Source organism: Ptiloglossa arizonensis, chromosome 2 (assembly GCF_051014685.1).
Source record: "Ptiloglossa arizonensis isolate GNS036 chromosome 2, iyPtiAriz1_principal, whole genome shotgun sequence".
Taxonomy (NCBI): Eukaryota; Metazoa; Arthropoda; class Insecta; order Hymenoptera; family Colletidae; genus Ptiloglossa; species Ptiloglossa arizonensis.
Genome location: NC_135049.1, coordinates 18,665,028 through 18,685,815, shown reverse-complemented (window position 1 = coordinate 18,685,815; position 20,788 = coordinate 18,665,028). Strand labels below are relative to the sequence as shown.

The 20,788-nt window shown below is 32.1% G+C and overlaps 4 protein-coding genes and 1 long non-coding RNA gene across 7 annotated transcripts in view; 2 read left to right on the top strand and 3 right to left on the bottom strand.

Annotated features, from left to right (window-relative positions):
* Positions 1-4,396, bottom strand: part of Frl (formin-like protein) — a 71,873-nt gene extending 67,477 nt beyond the window's left edge. Inside the window, exon 1 of one of the 3 annotated variants that reach the window (XM_076305259.1) lies at positions 3,866-4,396. In XM_076305259.1, coding sequence (XP_076161374.1) covers positions 3,866-4,084 — 219 coding nt within the window. In that variant the 5' untranslated portion in view covers positions 4,085-4,396. The remainder of the gene's footprint in view (positions 1-3,865) is intronic. The other 2 variants (XM_076305257.1, XM_076305258.1) reach the window with 2 other exon arrangements.
* Positions 4,239-14,676, bottom strand: LOC143143695 (uncharacterized). The gene is made up of 4 exons (XR_012991221.1): positions 14,664-14,676; positions 14,483-14,576; positions 11,052-11,135; positions 4,239-4,472 (listed from the first exon to the last, which is right to left on the bottom strand). It is a non-coding gene; the product is annotated as an uncharacterized LOC143143695 (long non-coding RNA).
* LOC143155353 (uncharacterized) lies at positions 5,034-7,331 on the top strand. The gene is made up of 2 exons (XM_076327980.1): positions 5,034-5,523; positions 5,618-7,331. Exons 1-2 carry the CDS (start codon positions 5,149-5,151, stop codon positions 6,092-6,094), a joined length of 852 nt encoding a protein of 283 aa, XP_076184095.1. The 5' UTR covers positions 5,034-5,148; the 3' UTR covers positions 6,095-7,331.
* Positions 14,677-15,529: 853 nt separating the features above from the next.
* The window catches only part of LOC143143693 (uncharacterized), a 103,475-nt gene continuing 98,216 nt past the window's right edge, over positions 15,530-20,788 (bottom strand). The window contains exons 14-15 of the mRNA XM_076305266.1: positions 20,033-20,146; positions 15,530-18,136 (exon numbers count right to left, since the gene is read on the bottom strand). Coding sequence (XP_076161381.1) covers positions 17,923-18,136; positions 20,033-20,146 — 328 coding nt within the window. The 3' untranslated portion in view covers positions 15,530-17,922. The remainder of the gene's footprint in view (positions 18,137-20,032; positions 20,147-20,788) is intronic.
* Positions 16,748-20,788, top strand: part of Sprt (PDZ domain-containing protein sprite) — a 145,580-nt gene continuing 141,539 nt past the window's right edge. The window contains exon 1 of the mRNA XM_076305262.1: positions 16,748-16,947. The gene's annotated coding sequence lies outside the window, so the exon portion shown is untranslated. The remainder of the gene's footprint in view (positions 16,948-20,788) is intronic.

Genomic DNA, 20,788 nt, shown 5'->3' with positions numbered 1-20,788 from the left:
CAATGGAAAATTTTAGCTCGAATAAATTTATAAGGGAAAGTATAATATCAAACAGAATTATTAAAAAAAGTTAATTATTTTTTTTTTCATCGAATTGCAACGTCAATTCTAACGATGAAGAAAATATAAATAAGGCGGGAAAAAAATTATAGAGTTCCGTTTAAAAAGCTGAATACGATTTTGAAAATTTAGAAAAAGAAAAATTTATTTATAAGAAATGTACTACGATCAGCGTGTAGGTCCTTCTGAATTAAATCGTTTAGAAGACCAAGAACAAACAGAAACGATAATTGGTACCGTATCGGAAATAATTAAGTGGTCAAGATATGTTATTCGCCGTATGTATGGGGGTTTTGTTTTTAGAATGGGAGACATGGACAATCTGAAAAAAATTTGCATGGCCCTGGAGCGATCTCATGAGTCAAACCGCGGTTTCTACACGATACACGACTAACTGCCGATGACTCATCGACAGGCATCTATAATGAAATCCCATGATTGTTTCTAGCAAGCCCACTAAACTCGATCAAAAGATTATTAATATATTACACGTTTTACTGTTACAAATACATCCAATATTCTCTATTAAGATGGTCGTTTGCTTTAAACGTTCCAAGTAATCATTTTTTCTTTGCGTTATTTTTAAGTTTCAGGCATTAAAGGTACACATATTTTCAAACGATTAAAAATTATGGGGGTTTGTATGACGATATTTGTGTTTCACTAACGATCGAACTTCGTGCGATTAAAATATTACTTCCATCGTGTAGATAAATATTTTCCTAGTTATGTTTAATTGTATACAGGTTTCATATCCAACCTTTTATTGACTTAATACATAAGTCAATATCAACTATGTTTTCGTTCGTGAGAATCTGGTACTTGCGTGTTTTTTCTTGCGTAATTCTTAAATGATTAGATGATTACTAACTGGTACATTGATAACTAATTTTCCAAAGTAGGTTGTCAAGGTCGGATTACTATTGTTCTGTAACCGATTGTAAACAAGCGTTTTTATAAAGAACGCGACAAAGTTGCAAACATTTTTAAAAATATCCAAATACTAAATTCGCACGATAAACATGTTACGAAGTAACGAGAAAGCAAAAGTATAAAAAAACGAAAGGGAATAATGTGCTACGAAGGAAATAATTTTACAATAATAGAAAACAGTGCTGTTTACGATACTCCTTGCTAACGTTCAATTAGTACAGTACAGAGATTTATAATAAACGTTAACCAAAATTAATTAATTCAGGAATAATTGTATAATTGTTTGGAAAATCCGATATCGTTACTATATTGGTTCTTAAAAAAAAAAGGATACGATTGAAAATTGTACAAAATGATAGTGATTAAATACGATACAATTTGAACGAATTTTAAATAAATATTTGGAGACACGAACGTGTCTATATAATAAATAGCTGTATGATAAATGGGCCTCTGTAATAAATGACTAAAGGAAAATATAAATGGATTCTAACGAGAATATGAAATCTAAACACGTGATTGCATTGTTGCTGGTGGCCAACTTTGTTCCTCGTGTACACATACAACTATAATTTACGAAGAAGCTGTTACAACGATGCATCGTAGTTTGCTATCGAGCGTCAGGTGTAACGCAACAACAGTTAGCCGCACCTTTAGGTCAAACGTGTACAAAAATATAAACTGAGGTAACTGTTGCACTATATCAAATTATTTACTACTTTATTACGAAAACGAAAATTCAGATATACAATTAACCTCCATTTTTCGTTTACCGCAATACGCCATAGGATAAAAATATAATTATGTTTTAAACTAAGGTACACCGTGGTTATCATTGCCATTGGCATTAACATTAACATTGATATTTTAAAAAGTAATTTCTTGGAAGAAATCAAACCTCACACCTCTAGATATATTTTATGGGGCGTTATTAATTGTAAGAATAAAGTAATACCTTTAGCTCCCGCGACTAAATAAAATCATAAAATAAAGGATCTCTAATATTTTTGCCTCTCTCGCTCGATACATGTTATTGTTATAAGTTTACGAAAATGTGCGGAAAAAATAATCTATTTATTAATAAATAGATAGCAACTTGAACGTTTAAGTTCAACCAAAAACTTTTCAAATAAATGTTATTTGTTCTTTGACGAGCTATCCAGAACTATAAAATAATATATAAATGTCATTCCATTAAACAAAATGAAGAGTGCCCCTCTACCCCTCCTGAGATGCTCACTTACGATACCCAATGAGAAAAGAAAGAAAAAAAAATTAATTCGTAACAATGAAAAAGCAACTTGTAACGATTAACACGGACCGAAGTTTCCAACTTGTAAATCGCACGGCTAAATTGTAGCATTTAGTGTAACATAAATCTTCGGTCCGACAATAGCTAAATAGGCGCGACGGTTTACATTCACGATGAACCGAAATCGTCAAAAATGATCGATGTTAACGAGAACGATCACAAGAGGTTGAGAGTTCCACCAGACAGAGAGCAAAAGTGAGAGAGATAATGAATCGAATGACTGCAAGTTAATGCGAACCGTAAAGGGGTCTCTTTGTTTACGATATGTTCGTAGTTACAGCGATGGTCGTTTCGATGCGCAATCGAATCTTATTTGGTGAGAGAGGCCTCTACGTAGGCGTACATTTTTCTACTCTTTCTCATCTCTCTCTCTCTCTGGCACTGCATGAGTTCTCGCTTTTGACCTCTCGACATTTCATCCCGTGGAAAAAAATTAGTGACCCTCGAGCGGTCATTGGCCCCTGTAACGAGGAGACTCGTAAAACACTTTTGAAAATTACAATAAATTTATACGACCAAAATACCACGATCTTTTACTCGGGACAATTTTATAATCTTGTTGAACAATTTGTTTCACGTTTGGATGTTTTTATTTACCGAGGAGTGTTATGACAAAAATGAAAATAAATATAAACAACGTGAAACGTGAACTATCCGTATTTTCGTTGGTGTTTAACAACGATTCAGACGTGTATCGATGTAGCAGGGAACCACTATCGTGTGTTCATTCGGGTACAGGTATTAGTAGCTATAAGTTACGGGCCACATGTGTTGATACTGATCAGCTTGTTACTTACATTATACCTTGGGGGTAGTAGAGATAAATATGGTCGTTCCCTTACAGCAATGTTAGGTACGTGAAAGTGCAAGCCGTGTCAAATACACATTCGCGGTGTACGTTTAAGAATTTGGCCAGAAGATCGATTGTTAGTCTCTAATATTTCTATTAAGATCGTTTTCGTTGATCATACATCTATGTATTTAATATCAACGAGACGAATTTCGGTGTCCTAATAACCTAAACTGGTTCGTCCAAAAGATGACACGCCACGTGACTTACGATCAACCGAGACAATTGAATTAATATCCTATCACTTTTTCCACTCGCGCATGTCGTTGCGAATGGTGCATTTTAACGAAGAGAAAAATGATTACCTCGTTAAGCAAACGATAGAAAAATAAACACGAATGTCTACGCTAAGCGTATCTTTGCCGATGATTGCCTCTAATAATAGCATAGTTGACTAAAAATAGTAGATCTTAAAGCGGCGTGTATCGCGGTGAACGAGAGAAAAAAAACATTCCGATAATACTGTTACTGAAAGAACTATGTATACGCAAGTTGACGACACCGGGGCACAGCGTTAATGTTCAATTCTAGGAAACGAATCCCCAACCGTCCTAACACTGACAGTTCCCCGATTTTGTCTCGGGATACATCAAAGAAACGTTTGTCTCGAGCGAAACGGTACGTCTAATTCATCGGGTATGCCGGATCTACGCGTTAAGGGCTATACGAATCTGACGGGAACGGAGATGTAAAAAGTGTAGAAAACTCACCAGCACTTTGGTGAAGCGTCTCTCGAGCTCCACGGCGTCGGGCATCGGTTGCCTTGGCGCGCCACGGACGCTGCCACTCCGTGCGTGTGGTCCACCCAAACTTCCCATGCCGAGGCTAGGTTGACAGGATTGATGAGGCGCGCCGCCCTTGACACCACCGATGAACACTTCACGCACAACGCCATCGCTCTCGCCGGCACGGCTCTGCACGATCCCCATTATTTCAGTTGTGGTTAATGTATCCTGCGTTGTGTTTACGCGCAAAAATTGTGACACACGGCAGCGGTGGCTGCGACTACTGTCACACCACGAGAAACGTCAACAATGACGATCGCGACAGTTCATCCTTGCCGGAATACAGATCACTTTTCTATTACGACAAACGTCGATAAGCGAACGACTGGAAACGGTCCGCGCCGAGCCGTGCAACAGGTATCAAGCCGTCCATTGTGGACACAAACTCTCGCAAACGTGCGCGACCAAAGCACGATGTAAACTCCACTACCCACACTAGACGAAGCGTTCGTTGCATCTGCGATAGTCTCGCGACTGTCCAACGCACCAGCGCCATTACACATGCGTGGTAAGTGTCCAACTGTAACGCCACCTGCACAGACAAGTTAAAGTATTAAAAAGGACTCTGCTATACAAAGTTGGCAACCATGAAACTGTTCCATCATAGATGGAAGCACATACTGTATGGTATGAATTTTATATTCGAATAAATACAACAAACATGAAATATTATCATTGAAATGAATAATTATCTTTTTAATGTAAGTGCAGTCTTCGTTAATTTTTTTTTGATATTATTGTCTTACGTTGAAAAAATAAATTTTACTTTAAATTTGTCTTGTAATATACTTTTATATTATACTAATATTACAATAATCAATTTTATTTTGTTAATGTGTCTGAGTTGGAATATAGAAGATAAGATAAGTATAATGATAAAGATATTACATGCAATCGATGTTAAATGACAAAGAAAATAAAAATGTAAATCATAATAAATAAATATTGATAATAAAAAATGTTACGATGCTCAGTTTTGTGTTTACAAGACAAATTTAATTCGTGTTTAAACTTTAAGGCAGATACTACATCGATTTTCAAATTATCGATATATCGATATCTGATGGACGCCATTGTTTCGAACTATCGAATGGTCATCTAAAGATAAATAATATGGCGTCGTTTTAGTATTTTGTTTTATAGACAACAGAACTTGTAAATATCTGTAGAACTTAAGAGACAGAAGTAGTGTAAACAACAATTTTAAAATGAAAAAGTCTCCTTTAAGTACGCCATGCAGCAGCAAGGGAAAACAAGGTTACAGTTGGAAGTCACACGACCATAAAAATAGGACAGGTTACAACTATGTTAAAAGTGATAGTTATAAGTGTATTTTGCCAAATGGAAATCAAACACATTCTGGAAACGACTTTATTCCTTTGGGTATTAGTACACCGTTATCAGAACATAAGAGACCCTGTGGTAATTGGCATGGTTCTGGAGGTAGTCGTAGTCATCGTAATTCAGGTAGTGGTGGCTGTAACCATTACAGGAACAATTATCATGCAACCCCAAAATCAAATTTCAATAATTCATACTCTCCTTACAAGCACTCTGGCAAACAATTGCATGGTCAAAAAAAGGTAATTTTAAATAGAATTTGCAATAGTTTAATCATAACCTTAGCGTCGCTAAGATATCTTAATGGGATGGTGAAATATATTTTTTCATATCTAGGGTTACCAAAAGGATGCGCGCAAACAGATTGACATATCACGCTACATAGATATGAAATCTTTTTTGGAAGATCCTTGGGCAGAATTAATAAAAAAGTTAAATAAATCGGAAGAAACAAATAGGGGAAAATTGCCTAAAATTGAACAGTCACTTTCATCACGAATTATGTATATAAATTCTCAAACAGATTCTGAAAGTAAATCTGTAACAAATATGGATGATTCTTGTTCTAATCAAGAATCTAGAAATGAATCTTCCATAGATCTAACATTGGGGTTGGATGATACAGATATTAGTAATACATCACGAACAGAAAGCTCAATAAATTCAAAACTTGATAATGTAAGGTTCAGTCAAGAATCGAAAAATGAAAGCATTTGCAGTAATAATGACAGTGCTTGCAATGACAGTTACGAAGAAAGTAATAACCATCATTTTTGTGGTTCAGAGACTGGCGTGATTCAAGATCTTATATAACAGTGACAAAGAACTAAGTGCACTGTTAAAAAATGTAATTACTCCCCAGTACAGTGCACCAGTATATTATACATTGTGTATATAGACTCTCAATTGTATATAGGTATTGCGAATGTCATTAAATGTTTATGTTAGAATTTTGGAGTAATATTCTAGCATATGGATGAAAAAAAATAATGAAATTTTTAGCAATGCAGTTTTCCTTTTACAAAGGCAGCTCCATTGCAGAGGCATATCTAATACATATGCAAGATACAATGTATTAAAATTATCTTTCAAATTATATTTTCACAACAAGGCTGTGAAAGAAATGAATGTAGTTTACATGGAAGGAGTTGTATATGTGCAATTCTTTAATGTGTACTAAAAATAGTACATATGTCAGAATATGGGGGAACAGTAAACACCAATTTCTCACCAATAGATTAAGTGTTCCAGATCTAGCTAAAATGCTGTAGGCTGAATAAAATTTAAATTTGCTTAATCCGAGTCTTTAGTAATTATGGAGAACAAGGTTTATAAACCTTGTTGAATACCTATTATTAATTTTAGTCCCTTAATCTATATGTCTATATATACTCCTTATCATGACAGTATAGAAATATATGGAAAATTAACATACATGTATTAATATTGTGTCACATGTATAGGTAAATATGTTATAATATATATGAATGTAGAATTAAACAATTATTAATCAAGTGCAAATGTACGTAACTCTAATTTCAAATTTGAGTTAATTATATGAAACGCAATACCTATTTTTATGTAAACTTTATGTCTCATTTATATAATAATTAATTCTACATTTTTGTTAGAATTCATTAAGTAGTAGTTCCAACTGGAATGACATAGAAATATGGAATATAATACCTTTATAAAACTAAAATATCAGAGTAGACCATACTAGATTTGTATAATTGTTATCTTAGAAATAATACAGTAAGAGTTGCTTCTTTTCACTCTTTACAAATTTTTATAGTATGTTTTAGCAAGCAATGGATTGTAGAAAGTGATAAAAGTGTCCTACATGTTTCATTAACATGCTAACTTAATGTACAAATGACGATCTGGTACAAAAATTTATATAATTTAAGAAACTCAGATTTCTTTCTAAGTAACAATTTTACATAATCATGTAAAGCATGTTATTGATGTCTAAAATCGCAACTGTATGAACAATCTGTACAAGAAAAAATTGTATGTAAATATACGTAAATTATAGTAATATTCATTTTGATATTTTAAACACGAATGTTATTTATTTTTTTACATTTGCATTCCTATTTTTGTTCTAACATAAACTGAAGTATTTAAAACTATTTTTTTAACTCAAATTTCGCTTTCACACATTTTATGCGTATTTTGTATAATTAAATGTATGTATGTGCTATATATGATGACGCAACAATGGCGTTATAAAAACTAAACAGAAAGATGAAAGAAATAATTCGATAATTAATTGAAATAAACGACTTTAGATTCCTAACCTTGTATTGCTAAAGGTAACGTTGCAATACATTGACAAGCAAAATCGTGTAGTTTGTATGTGAATAATTTATTATCTATGTAAGTAATCAATACTAGTTATATATATTCCTTGGCACTGAAGTTCTGATTTCGTTCTTGAAAGTTTATTTCTTATCCTGTCGCGCAACAAAATTTTGTTTACAAAAATGTAAGATCAAAAGAGATAAATAAGACATATATAGATATATAGAAAATAATTAAATAGTGCATTTAAATTATAAATACAAGAGAATTTGGTATTTGAAAAATATCTATTTACTAAACTACCCCTTCTATTAGTGCTATCCACTTCATTTGTACCTATACAACTCTTAAATTACGAAAACTATCGAATAATGTTTCAAATAAAAGATATACTATTTATAGAGACCTTTAAATTACAAAGAAATATTTAAAACGAAAATTTTAACCTACTAATTTAATTCCCATCTGTGGAAAAATGTTGCAAAAAAATTATTTGAAATAAATACTTTTAACATTTGTACTTACATTATATAATTCTAATGTTTATTATTATATTTAGAAGATCCATTGCCAGTCTGTAAATAAGTGTGATAAGGATGTAAATAATACTAATTGATGTTGATATTTATAAATATATTCATATTTTCTTCAATTTTTATTTTTAAGTACCATAAATTAATCATTACAGTATGCAAGACAGAATTTATTGGATAAAAAGAATGGTTTCGCCAAAACTATTTAATATACTACACTGCCATTTTTCTTGCAAAAATTGCATAATTCGACTTTTCTTAAGACTGATCCTTTCCAAGACAATGCGAATTCTTCTTTATATATTTGGTCTCTTCATTAATATTACGATTATTAAACATTGCAGCTAATTGAGTTTTCTTCATTTGATACAAGTCTCATGCTGCCATCTATTTTTAACCCAAGAATCATGTGCTCATTATTTACAATTGGTGAATGTTTAATGTTAACCGTTATTCGTAGTATTTATAATGCATGTTTTCGTTGTATTAGTTTTGGACATGTGTGCGAGATATTACGTTAATTTGTACAATTAAAGGTGGATATAAAGTACATCAATGATTGTTTATTATTGATTCAAATTTTAAATAAAAATTTAAGTAATAGCAGACAATTCCTTTTTAGTTACGAGAAATATTTGATTACTGAAAAATAATTTTTTGCAAATGACTTTGAACATGACATATCGTTGACTTTTCTTGATTCGTTGTTTCCATAAATTAACCAAAGTGATATATTAAGGTTCTTGGTCTCTCGGTAAATGGATTTCAGCATGAGCCCTGCGTTACTATACAAGGTGTTCCACTAGAAAGAAACCACTTGAATATCTATTTTTATTAACAGAAAGAAGTGCTGCTTACAAAAATGATATACTTTCAAGAGGAACACAATATGATGTTAATAATAATAGTTGTTTAGAAAAAGATAGCTTTGTTGATATGTGAGTGCATTTTTATTTTATTTTACGAAAAACTTGGGGTAGTATTAACAGTGCCTTATTTGAAAAAGGCGCTCTTTCTTGGAACCTCCTTCATACGAACTAAAAAAGAGAACGATACATTTGTTAAAAATTAAAAGACATTTGTATTTTTACGTTATTTTGAATTGTGAGTAAATCTATATTTCTTTTTTACATATAAATTCTAAATTTTATATGTAAAAATACAATATCTGTATCGTCGATTCATTTTTAATTACGTAAACATTCAACGAAGTTTTCAAGAAAGGGGGCCGAAATGTTGTTTTCAAATGAAACGTTGTTTTTCGTAAAATAAAATAAAAATGCTCTCACCCATCGACAAAGAAGAAATAACTATTTTTTCTCTAACAATTATTATTGTGTCAACGAAACAACTTTGTTTCTTTTTTTACATAAATTAATAAATATTGAAGATAACAGTATTGATATCTCCATTAGGAAACTATTATCGCTATATTACGTCTCCTCTCGTAAGAATACATATTTCGTAAGCAACATTTCTTCCTATTATTTTAAACAACAAAGATAATAACATGTTTTGTTTCCAGTGAAACGCTTTGCACAATAATACAACACACGTTTAAGCGTTCTTTCGCAGAGATTTTATATTTCTGTACATTTCTGAATAAAAATAATATTATCGCATATTAGTTTATTGGTTAAATCTTTCACTATGATTTACGTACGACTATAGCAGATACTTATAGATACATACATATATTTTATACATGCTGCTTAACTTTCTGCTCGATAGTTCTCAAAGCTCGTGTTATTTTCGTAACTTCGGCGACTCTGTGATCCCTTGACCGGCCATGGAAACAACATTTAAATATTTCAACATTGAATACGTTAATAATTCGTGTCTTAGACGGACGTAGTTATTGCAGGTCTATGATGATTCTTATCGACGCGGTAAGAAAAAAATTCTGTAAAAAAGCATTAACGAATCCTCCTAACATGATAAGTACAATTCAGAGATGTGAAAGAGTTCATGGTCCTTAAAATTGTCGAGGTCACCCTCGACTGTCAGAGATTGTATCCTAATCACCGTATTACTACACATGGTGAAACAATATAAATACTCGTCTGTGAAAACGGTCTCATTATCAGATATATGACTCTATTTTCTGTTTAGGTTTGGACGTGCACCGTCTTAGAAAAGTATATTTACATGGATCGGTTGTATATATGTACTCGTTCATTGATAGCAACGTACACAAGCACCGCAATAGCGCTGTTTTTTCGACTACTTTCTGATCATCATTCGTCAACCACTTTGCCAGAGATATCAAAGGCTCTGGTTTGGTTCTCTCTGTAATTATCGAGGTCGTATCATGTATCTCGTAATAATGTAGGTAAGAGTGTGCAGTGTTTTGTTTTGACATAACAAAAATCAAGAGTTGCCACCCGAATGGTTATAATATCGCTTCAGTTAACTCGTTGTTCCGTAAAAAAAAGAAGGGTCCTCATCTCTGATTGGTTTTGCCTTTAATGGTTCACTATCACCGTCAAGTCGCGGAACAGTCTCGTCTTTGTTAGATACGTCCTGTTCAATGTTCACGATACCATTTTTTCCCCTGGTATAGTCAATTGTATCTGATGTTGCTGTTGCAATCTCTGCGAGACTGACGACCTTCTGTCTAACTGTATCCCGCATAATCTCTTGTTTTGTAACTCGATCGATAAGTTTTCAACCTATCTCGGTGGTGTGTGTGATTAGGGTATGTATACAGGAGTGTTGGACACTATGTCCACTACTCCTGATTTACATCCTGATACAGTGGTCAGGTGCCCTTTGCACATGCAGTTATTCGTCTCTTGAGAATATACTTCACATCCGGGTTAAGAGGATGTTGTCATCGATATAATTACAATTTAAATGAACTTCGTTACTGTGATGGTTTCCCAATCACCCATCATTCCAGGGAATTGAAAAGATATTTCAGGTCTTACCACTTCACATCCCGTCGAATTCTGGCCCACGTGCTTCAAGTTATCCTCCATGATGGTCTCGAGTGAGGTGTTAGAAAAAAGGACCTAAAAGAACAAAAAAATGAAAATCTCTCTTGATCGTTACAACTTACTATGGCATCTCTTAGATTCGTTTTCGTGAAATGTTACCACTCTTAATTATTTACGTAATATTTTATATAATAAAAATGAACCTTCTCTAACACTATTTCCTGTTACGATGAAATTTTATAAGAATTTTGCATACATAAGTTTAAGCAACACCCATTTCTCTTGCATTATCGATGTACAGCTAAGCGTGTATTTGAATAAATGTATTTTATTTCTCCGAATATATAATAAATAACTGTATTATCAACAAACGATATGTATTTTTTATTATATTTCTCTCTCTTTCTTAAATAATTCTAATCCTACTCAAATTAAACATATTCCAAGATTTTCTATCGAGCAGATAATTAAGTCAGGGCCGTTGTTTTTCAACCTCGTTAAAATACAATAAAGTTGAGAAAATTGTTCGCGCTCTGATTTGATCGTATCGTAACACGTTGTGTTATTTATGAATATTTACACAAATGTTTCAGGAGGAACATATAATTATACACGAGCATAATATCGAGTCTCGTGATAGATCAATGAATGAAACAATGAGAATGTACATACGAGGATCATAATGATCGTAAGAGCTAAGGTTACATTATCGATTCGCTCTTGTAGATACTGCAATGTGATTTCTATATATATGTACGCCGTTTACTAATCATATACTTAGGTTGGATTAATACGTGCGACAGTATTCTTAGTTGGACACTTGTAACAGAGAAATCAAGAGAATTGTATAAATGCATGATTTCATTCTGTACCCTAATAATTTTCGTAATACAGAATTGAAATTACCGTTGTAAATGTGAAATGGAAATAGGAACCGGTATAAATAAGAAATACATTCAAACAATCAGATACGTTTTCTATTTATTTCACAATTGTTTATTCAAATAAATAATTGTAAAAGATTAAGAAATCATATATATATATATATATATATCGTATTTTTTCCTATTTTCTCTCGATAAATATTACAAGAAGATATTTTCACATTTGCAACATAAATTGCACTTATAATCCTTAGAGATCATTCGTTTTCAGAAGGGAATTGTAATTTAAACGTTAATTCAATATATTGCGTGTAATATATAATTTACAATATTTTAGTATACATATAAGCACTTTAAAAGTGCATTTGTTATGTATTATTTAAGCAAAATAGTGTATAAATAAAAGTGTAAATAGTAAACATAATCGATTTTATGGTACCAATATCATCCCTCCATTTTTATGTATCATTATAATTATTGATGCGATGATGAAATTTTACAAGGAAGAGTATTTAAGGTGATTTCTCTAGAATGATTAAAAATTATCAAGAATAAAACTAATAAATTCTTCGCTGTATCTTTATAATGATTTATTTGGTCCCTGAAATTTGAGAGTATCATTTTGTTCTCTAACAATGGAATGAAATGGAATAATAAATTTATATAAAAGTAAAATTCTTGTGTAAATAACATAAAAAAGAAAAAAAAACACTAATCTATCCTCAATATAACAAAAGTCTATTCTTGTTATACATATGTATATATGTATATATATACATGCATATATTATATATCTGCATATACATATATATAATTATATATATATTTATATATGTTTATATATATTTACATATGTTTATATATATTTATATGTTTATATATACTTATATATATTTATATAATTATATATTACATATATATATTATGTACAAATAAATGTTTTAATATTGCAAAAATTCAACATTGGGACAACAAAGTCATGGCCCCTGTTTTATCATATTGATTGGTCCAAAAATGTGTCACATAATACATGTTAAGTAATAAAATATTTGAGTAAAATGATACTAATAAACTAAGTTGGCAACCTTTCGATTTTCAATGTTCAAGATAACCTGAATAAGTATTTGAATCTGTCGCACATATTTCACAATCTATTGTTCCCATGTAACAATGAGCCCTGATAAGTGACAATGATCATGTAAATTTCAAACTCTCTCTTTATTTTTATTTGATCCTTATAATTATTCTTTGATGTAATAAAAATTAAAAATTCACAATACTATTTGTATCTTCAATAGAAGGGGTTATAATGCTGCAAATTTCTCAAGGAAATGGAAGAGAATATAATGCAAATTAATAAGGATATTTGTCCAATCAGATAAATCTTTTAAGTAATGATTGAAGTATCCAACACTGAACAAGAATAGAGTAAATGTTAGGATAAAGGAAATCCAAATATTTATTTAAATATAATCACTAGAGATTTTGTAAAAGAGAGTTTGAGAATTTGCACATTTACTTAACATTTACGCTTAAGAAATGTACTTTCGTTGATAAAAATTTATTAAACGGAAGGATGATTCACATAAGAATTTATTCAAAATTGTTACTGTGTCATATAAGAGGATGTGTAATATTGACGTTGGTCGATCTTTGTGTTTGAGCACTGATAAAAACAGTTTTCTTAAACTACACGACTTTAAATATGGAGTGTTATGTTTGGTAGGGAACATGTTTAATTTATGGATAATTTCAAAGTTCCTGTTCAAACTGTTCACACTGTATTTTTAGAATTTTAAACTCAACATACAATTATAAAAGTATCCACCCACCCCATACATGTAACATACTAAGTATTTAATAAAGTTTAGAGTTGGAATTATTAATTCTAATTCATTTTAATACAAATTTTAATTAATATACTTTAGCTGATAATGTTTTCAATTAAAAACTTATACACAGTTTATTCAATAAGACAGTATTTTTATTTGTGGAAGTAAGAAAGAAATGATTGCAAAACTATCCAACTAAAGTTAGTATTTACTTTGTATAAACTTAATCACAGTAAATTAATAATTTATTGGATATCTTTTCAATCTTATATAAGTTTTATTTCATTATGTTATTTAAAATTTATATTAACATAAATTAGAATTAATAATTCTAACTTTGAAACTGATTAAATGACAAAATATGTCAACAGCACTAATTCTTTAAGAAGAGAGTAGTAGAAAATGATCAAATTGTTAGTAATTGTAGCATCTAAATTCTTAATAAACCATCATTCTATAAATTCCAAGGAATTATAAAAATACTATTTTTATATACTTTATAAAATACTATTTTATATATACTTTGAAACAAATGCATGAAATACGAAACTTAAAATGCTAGTTTGTAGATAGAAATTGATATTTGTATTTTATATAAAAAAAGTATTTCTAAATACATTAACAACCGCAAAAAGCAATAACTTAAGATAATAGATAACGATACATATATTCAAAGAAATATATATGTAATTATACTGTAACTTACTTGTAAAATAAAATATAATATATTGAATGCAAAGAATAGTTGCCATATTTCATTGTCCTTTTCTTCCAATGACAATTCTTCAATAACATAATCACTGAAAGTTTGCAGATAAATGTATACAAGTTTGATGACGAGTAAACCCAAAGAACTACAATATTGTTACAATATGTAAACAACATACCATACATGGTCAATTTATGATTGTAAAGATATTCAATAATTCAAGTTTACTTTTAGTTTTATCCAATAATACATAAACAAAATATACTTTTTATCAATTTTGTAGCTTTGCTTATAACTTTCTCATTATGCCTTCTATAGATAATTATACTTTTATAATTCCTTAGTTTTAATGACGCCTTATTAGAACTTTAGATGTTATACTAATTATACAAATATTTAAATTATTTGGTAGAAATTATTGAAATAAATGTAACCATGGTTTTTTCACAGTGTAGATTTCAAATTTTTTAAAAATTTGTATTTATTATTGTTAATTATATTTTACTTAGCAAGATCGAAGATTCTAATAACCAAATTTATTTATGCGATTTATGACAAGATCAAAATGCCGCGTTGAGATGCTGCGCAGTGCGCTGTGCTCCGTAAAAATATATGTACATATGTATAAACAAAATACTATCTATGTTTAATAAAATAACGTAATACAAATAAAAATGTATTCATGAAATTAAAAAGTATTTTGAAGAAATGAATTTAAATTATACATAATTTAATAATTGTTACAAAACATTAAGGAACACAGCAGAACTAATGAAATTGTCGCAAGTCACGTAATTTAGTTACCAAAGCCTTTTGTTTCGTTAAATAAAATATAATTTGCAAATACTTAAGCAGAGAGATATTAAAAGCGTTTTTACAAAACTAGTCCTCGTTCAAATTATATATTCCATTTTATTATAAAAATTAAGAGAATGAAATGTTCTCTTTCATTTTCTAATTTTATATACTCTTTCAACAAACTAAAAAATATATTACTCAATAGTATTCTCTGTCTAACTTCAGATATGTACAGTTAAAGCGTGAACTGCAGTGAATGCATACATTTAAATATTAGCGAATGTATACATTTACTAGGGATTTTAATGAAAGTAACATTGAACATATAATATTCACTATACTAGGTAATGTATGAAGTTATCAATGAATGCATACATTGACTGACACATTTTAGAAAAAGTATACTAATATATTCTTTAAAGAATGTACTTTTAAAGCACTAATAAAACGCTTCTATTAGAGATTTGATATAGTGATAAGAAAACCCCTAACATTAACCTTTTTTCTAGACTATAATCAACTGTAACGATTACGGTGACTACGTGACTGTGACAGGGCCGAAACGACAGGAATCTGTGCCCTAAATAGATACAAATATGTACAATACAATTTATACAAGTTACTATTCATGCATAATAGTAGACTTCCTTTCGAAGTTTGTACTATTTACAGCAATTTTATAATGAAAATTGTATCACTAGGTTTTCAAACGTTTGCCGAAACTTTTCGTGTTCTCATTTCCTAACCAGAGATATTCTTTCGTAGTCACGTGGTTTTATTTACCATAGTCTTTCAATTAAACACAGTATAGTAATATTCCATCCAAACAATACGAATTATTCAAATGAGTCAATGTACACTTTTACTAAATATAATTAGTGAATGTATACATTCATTAGTAAACATATCATTAATCTGGCATATGACACTTTCATTGACGAAGTTAGTAAATGTATACACTCACTAGTGAATGTTTACATTGCTTATGTTCATGCTTTGACTGTGACATATACACTGTCCCTACATTAGTCCTGTTCACGCGTGGAGCCTATTTCGCGATTTGGTCGTTTACTCACCTTGTCTATTGCGTTTGCATTTTAATTATGTCCAACACGCACACAAACATGACATTATTTAGCGTTCGCGTGCTCTCAAATTTTCTACGTTCTTGATAAGCCGCTTCATATCCCAGTCACTTTTCTCCTTTAATTTTATCTATCGTACCGTCACTTAGCAATATGTACATGGTTATAGCACTTACATAGTAAATTGTGACATATGTTATTTAAAGAAAGATCCCGCAAACATAAATAATTCTAACAACTTCAACGGAGTACGAAGCACACGATAAATGTAAACGAGACGTATGGTTTCGTACGATGGAAACTTCACACATCTCGCACACGGTCATATCTACGATCGATCGTAATATTAGAGATTTGCATAAAAGAGACATCTGCAAGTTACAGTGTGTTACGCTGTATTCGAATAATTTCTTATCGATTGCCGGTTGACAATGCCGCACGGAAGCATGAAAAGGAAAAGGGGGAGACACAGAACAGCATACATCGGGATACACGTGGTCTTTACGAATCACACGAAACATTCATTACATCGTAGAACAGGTTATCTTGGAATAAATATAACCTATACAGCTAAAAATGGTAAGAGATATCTGGAGTGTTTTCGTTTAATTGAAACCTTGTATATTAAACACCCGCACAATTGACATTACACGATGAATTTGATCGTACCACGTCGCTCGTAGCATTTTCAATGAATATCGTGTGTGTATTTTTCCATATCTGTTGATTCGAAGCCGGATCGATGTTTGTATTGATGATCGTTCGTTCCTCGATTGTATCGATACATGTCACGTGACATATACATTTCGATTACTACACACAGAGATCGAATAAACGATTTTCGTTTTTTTTTTTTTTTTTGAATCGATATGCTTTAAAACTTTGGTTCTTTTCTAGATCTTTGCAACATTTAATGCGATCATCTCTCTCGGATGTAATTCGGATACGTGTTGCACGTAATAAAATTTCTGTATCCAATGTTCGCGAAAAATTATACGATCTGAATATATCATGGGTGCCGATCGATGACGCTTCAACGATAGATTAATCTCGCTTCGAGTTTACAAATAATATTTGAATATTATCAGTGGCAATCGATAGTGACAACCGAGAACTTATTTTCTCGTGTTTTCGTTATTTATCCGTAGCGCGTTCGAACAGAAAATTTCCCCTTCAAATTCACCGTTACACAACTGAGGATGTTCCTTTGTTTTATGCATGCACACCGATGTAAAATTTAAAATCTTACTTTAAGTCGACTAGCGAAGTTGATGAGAGATGTACGATTCGAATATCATCGTTTCCGAAGTAAACCATCGTATGACAGTGAATTTCTTCACGCACTCGTCGCGATTAGACCGAGGATTTCACTTTGAAATTACCGTCGCGTTACCGAGAACTTTATATCCAGTTTGTTGCCGTACGATCGAAAGTTCTGTTTCAAGTTTACCTTAAAACTGGCGTATACACGACGTTTCGGATCACGCGGAGTAATTGAACGATCATGTTGGGTCACACGAGGAGCTCCTTCAGGAAGTCCTCGGGAAGCAAATCCTACAAATAATCGTCCACGCGGTCAGTCTCGTCCGGTGGACTTGGCTCACTGACGCTAAGAATGGGTAGACCGAAGTGTTGTACATCGATGCTCGATTCGGGCGTGCGTCTCGCGTAGTCGCAGCTCTTCGAGTGTCGCTCGATCCCGACACGTCGATGATAGTGGAAATAACGGGGCAGACGAGTGTCGATATCGTACGATCGCCGATAACACCTGCGGATTTCAGTGAACATCTTGACTAATAAATAGTTAATTAATTAACGATTTTTACACGAATCGGGATTATCTTAACGCGTTGAGTGCCGTGGCGGATACTGGTCACACATACCGGTTCATACAACGTTCACCGTAAATGAATCTGAAATACTCGAAAATTGTTAAACAAAATTAAGATCGTTAAGAATATTAAAACAGAATAGGTATACCATGAAATATCAAATATTTCTAATTTTTTCGAGGATAGAGGATAGAAGAAAACGATTAAACGTTGGTATTCCCTCGAGACTGTTTAAAATTGGCGCCAATACAAACCGTTTGGTATGTACATGAAAGAGGGCGCTAGCGATTTCCCGCGATTTAGTTAAAGGGAGAGTATCAACTTGCGCGTGTAATTTTGTATTCAATCATATCGCTTTATTGAATCATTTCGTTATTATAATTCGTTGTATCTTTATCTGAAATTGTTTGTCGAAAATGTTGGGGGGAAAAATGTCTGATAAACTCGCTCGGCACTCATCGTGTTAACGGGAGAAATATTTGCAGTAAATTTTCACACATTACTCTAAGATCGTTTAAGATCGATGCGAAATTTTTGCTATTTGCGGTTCAATTGGACGATTCTAAAGAAATTGTTACGCGTATGAAACGTTAGATGGCGCTACGATAGCGGCGCAACGTAGAAGCGCAGAATCCCTAATGTCGCTGATCGCGTGGTAGAGCGACTCAAACGCTGTTTCAAACATTATAAAATAACAATACTCTGTCGATGGTTCCTAGATGTTTAAAGTTTTAAATAGGTCGTCGAACTAAATTGCAATTTATTCAACACGTATATCCCCCATAGTAAAGTACGAGGGTAGCTTGTGCATAAAAACAAAATACTTCGAAAGACATCTGGGCTTTAAGTTTCTAAAGTATTACCATGGCTATCCACATAATTGCACATACTTACTTTTTTACATTTTTGTATTGCAAAGTGCAAGTTTGAAGTTTAATGTCTTTTAAATCGACGGTTTCCTCCCACAAGTATACCGATAGGTAATTTCTTGCGTAGAACGAACAAGTGCATCTGTTGCAATAAAATGAGCGCAATTGCACTTTGAAAATGTCACGCGCGCACGTAAGTGCATCGTATAGAAATATGGAGGCTCCGAAATGGTTTGTCTTATGACTTTTTGCTCTGTTTTCTTCGACCGTTTCAAAGATACAGTCTGGCCCAGTTGCGCGGGACACTCTGTATAGTTGATATGTAGGTCAACAAGTCCTTTTTACATGGCAATGAACGCAATCCTCCGTAACCCAATTTTCTTTCCCTCTTTAGAAAAAGCTTGATCTTATAAACTTAAATGGGACATTACCGTTAAATACGGAATACGAGAATATATATGACCAAATATTAACCCAATATCAAATTATTCGAAAGTTTCGATAAATGCATCGAATATTCGCCGGTTAGATGCAATTATTTGCATAATACCTGTGATGGTGGTCGACCTCGAATCGTGGAAGATTCAATGTGCCTTTTTGCATCAAAGTTGCGAAGAAGAGAGCAACTGATGATTTGAAAAATTATTAATTATGCAAGCGTAACGATTTGCTTCAATATTTTTATTCCAACGGAATATTTGTTATTTCCTATAACTTTGCTCTTTCTTTGTTACATTTATATCGTTACTGTTAGTAACAAAACATTGATAGAAAATTTACAGCGTTGAGGTGCACGGTGTAAAATTATTCAGTGTTCCACTTCGATTTAGTATTGTTATCGCGTGAAATTAATTGTAATTTAAATTTGAAAAAGAAATAAAATTCTTGGCTACGATGTGGCGTTACGCTACCTGCATAAAATAATCCATGGATTCGAAACAAAGCGTAAAAGAATTTCCTTACCGCTCGTCCATGGAAGCAGGTTGTCGCACAGGACATCGAAAATATTCGTGACTGGCACGCCATCCTCCGAAACGTCGACCAACGAACGACGACGATGACGCCATTGGGGAATCCCTGGAACATCGACAGGAATTTTCTCTAATAATTGTTTTGAATTATTAGAGAAAATCTTGAGCCTGACCTCTATTTGTACAGGATGGTCGAGAACGGATGGTATTGTACAACTGGGAAAATCTATTGTTTTCACACAGTAACGATCAAAGATAAGTGATAACAATTATTCGAATTCCAAACTCCCACTTCATTCTTGTTTAACTCTCACGATTATTCGTGAGAGTGATACTTTGTATCTAATAAAGATTAAAAATTCCACGAACGCTTATTAAACATGTCGACCAAACAATACTGACTGTGTTCGAGATATTAAAAGTGATTATAATGCAGTGCATTTATCGAGGAAATGGAATGGAAGGTGTGCTCGAAGTTCATGAAAGTTAACGAACGCGTAATTGTGTGTGCTTAAATAGATACTGTGCAAATAGTGATATTTGTCCAACAAGATAAATCTCTCGATCAACGAATCGAATATGTAACATTGAATTTATTGTTGAAATATGTTCAATTTGTGTATCATTTCAAATACGTGGATTCTTTGGGCAAAAAGAAATTGAAAATGTAGAATAAAAGTTTTTAATACGATCTTTTGTTTTCGAGAAAATTCGTTAGTTATGGGTACAATTAGAGTACTGTCTGACT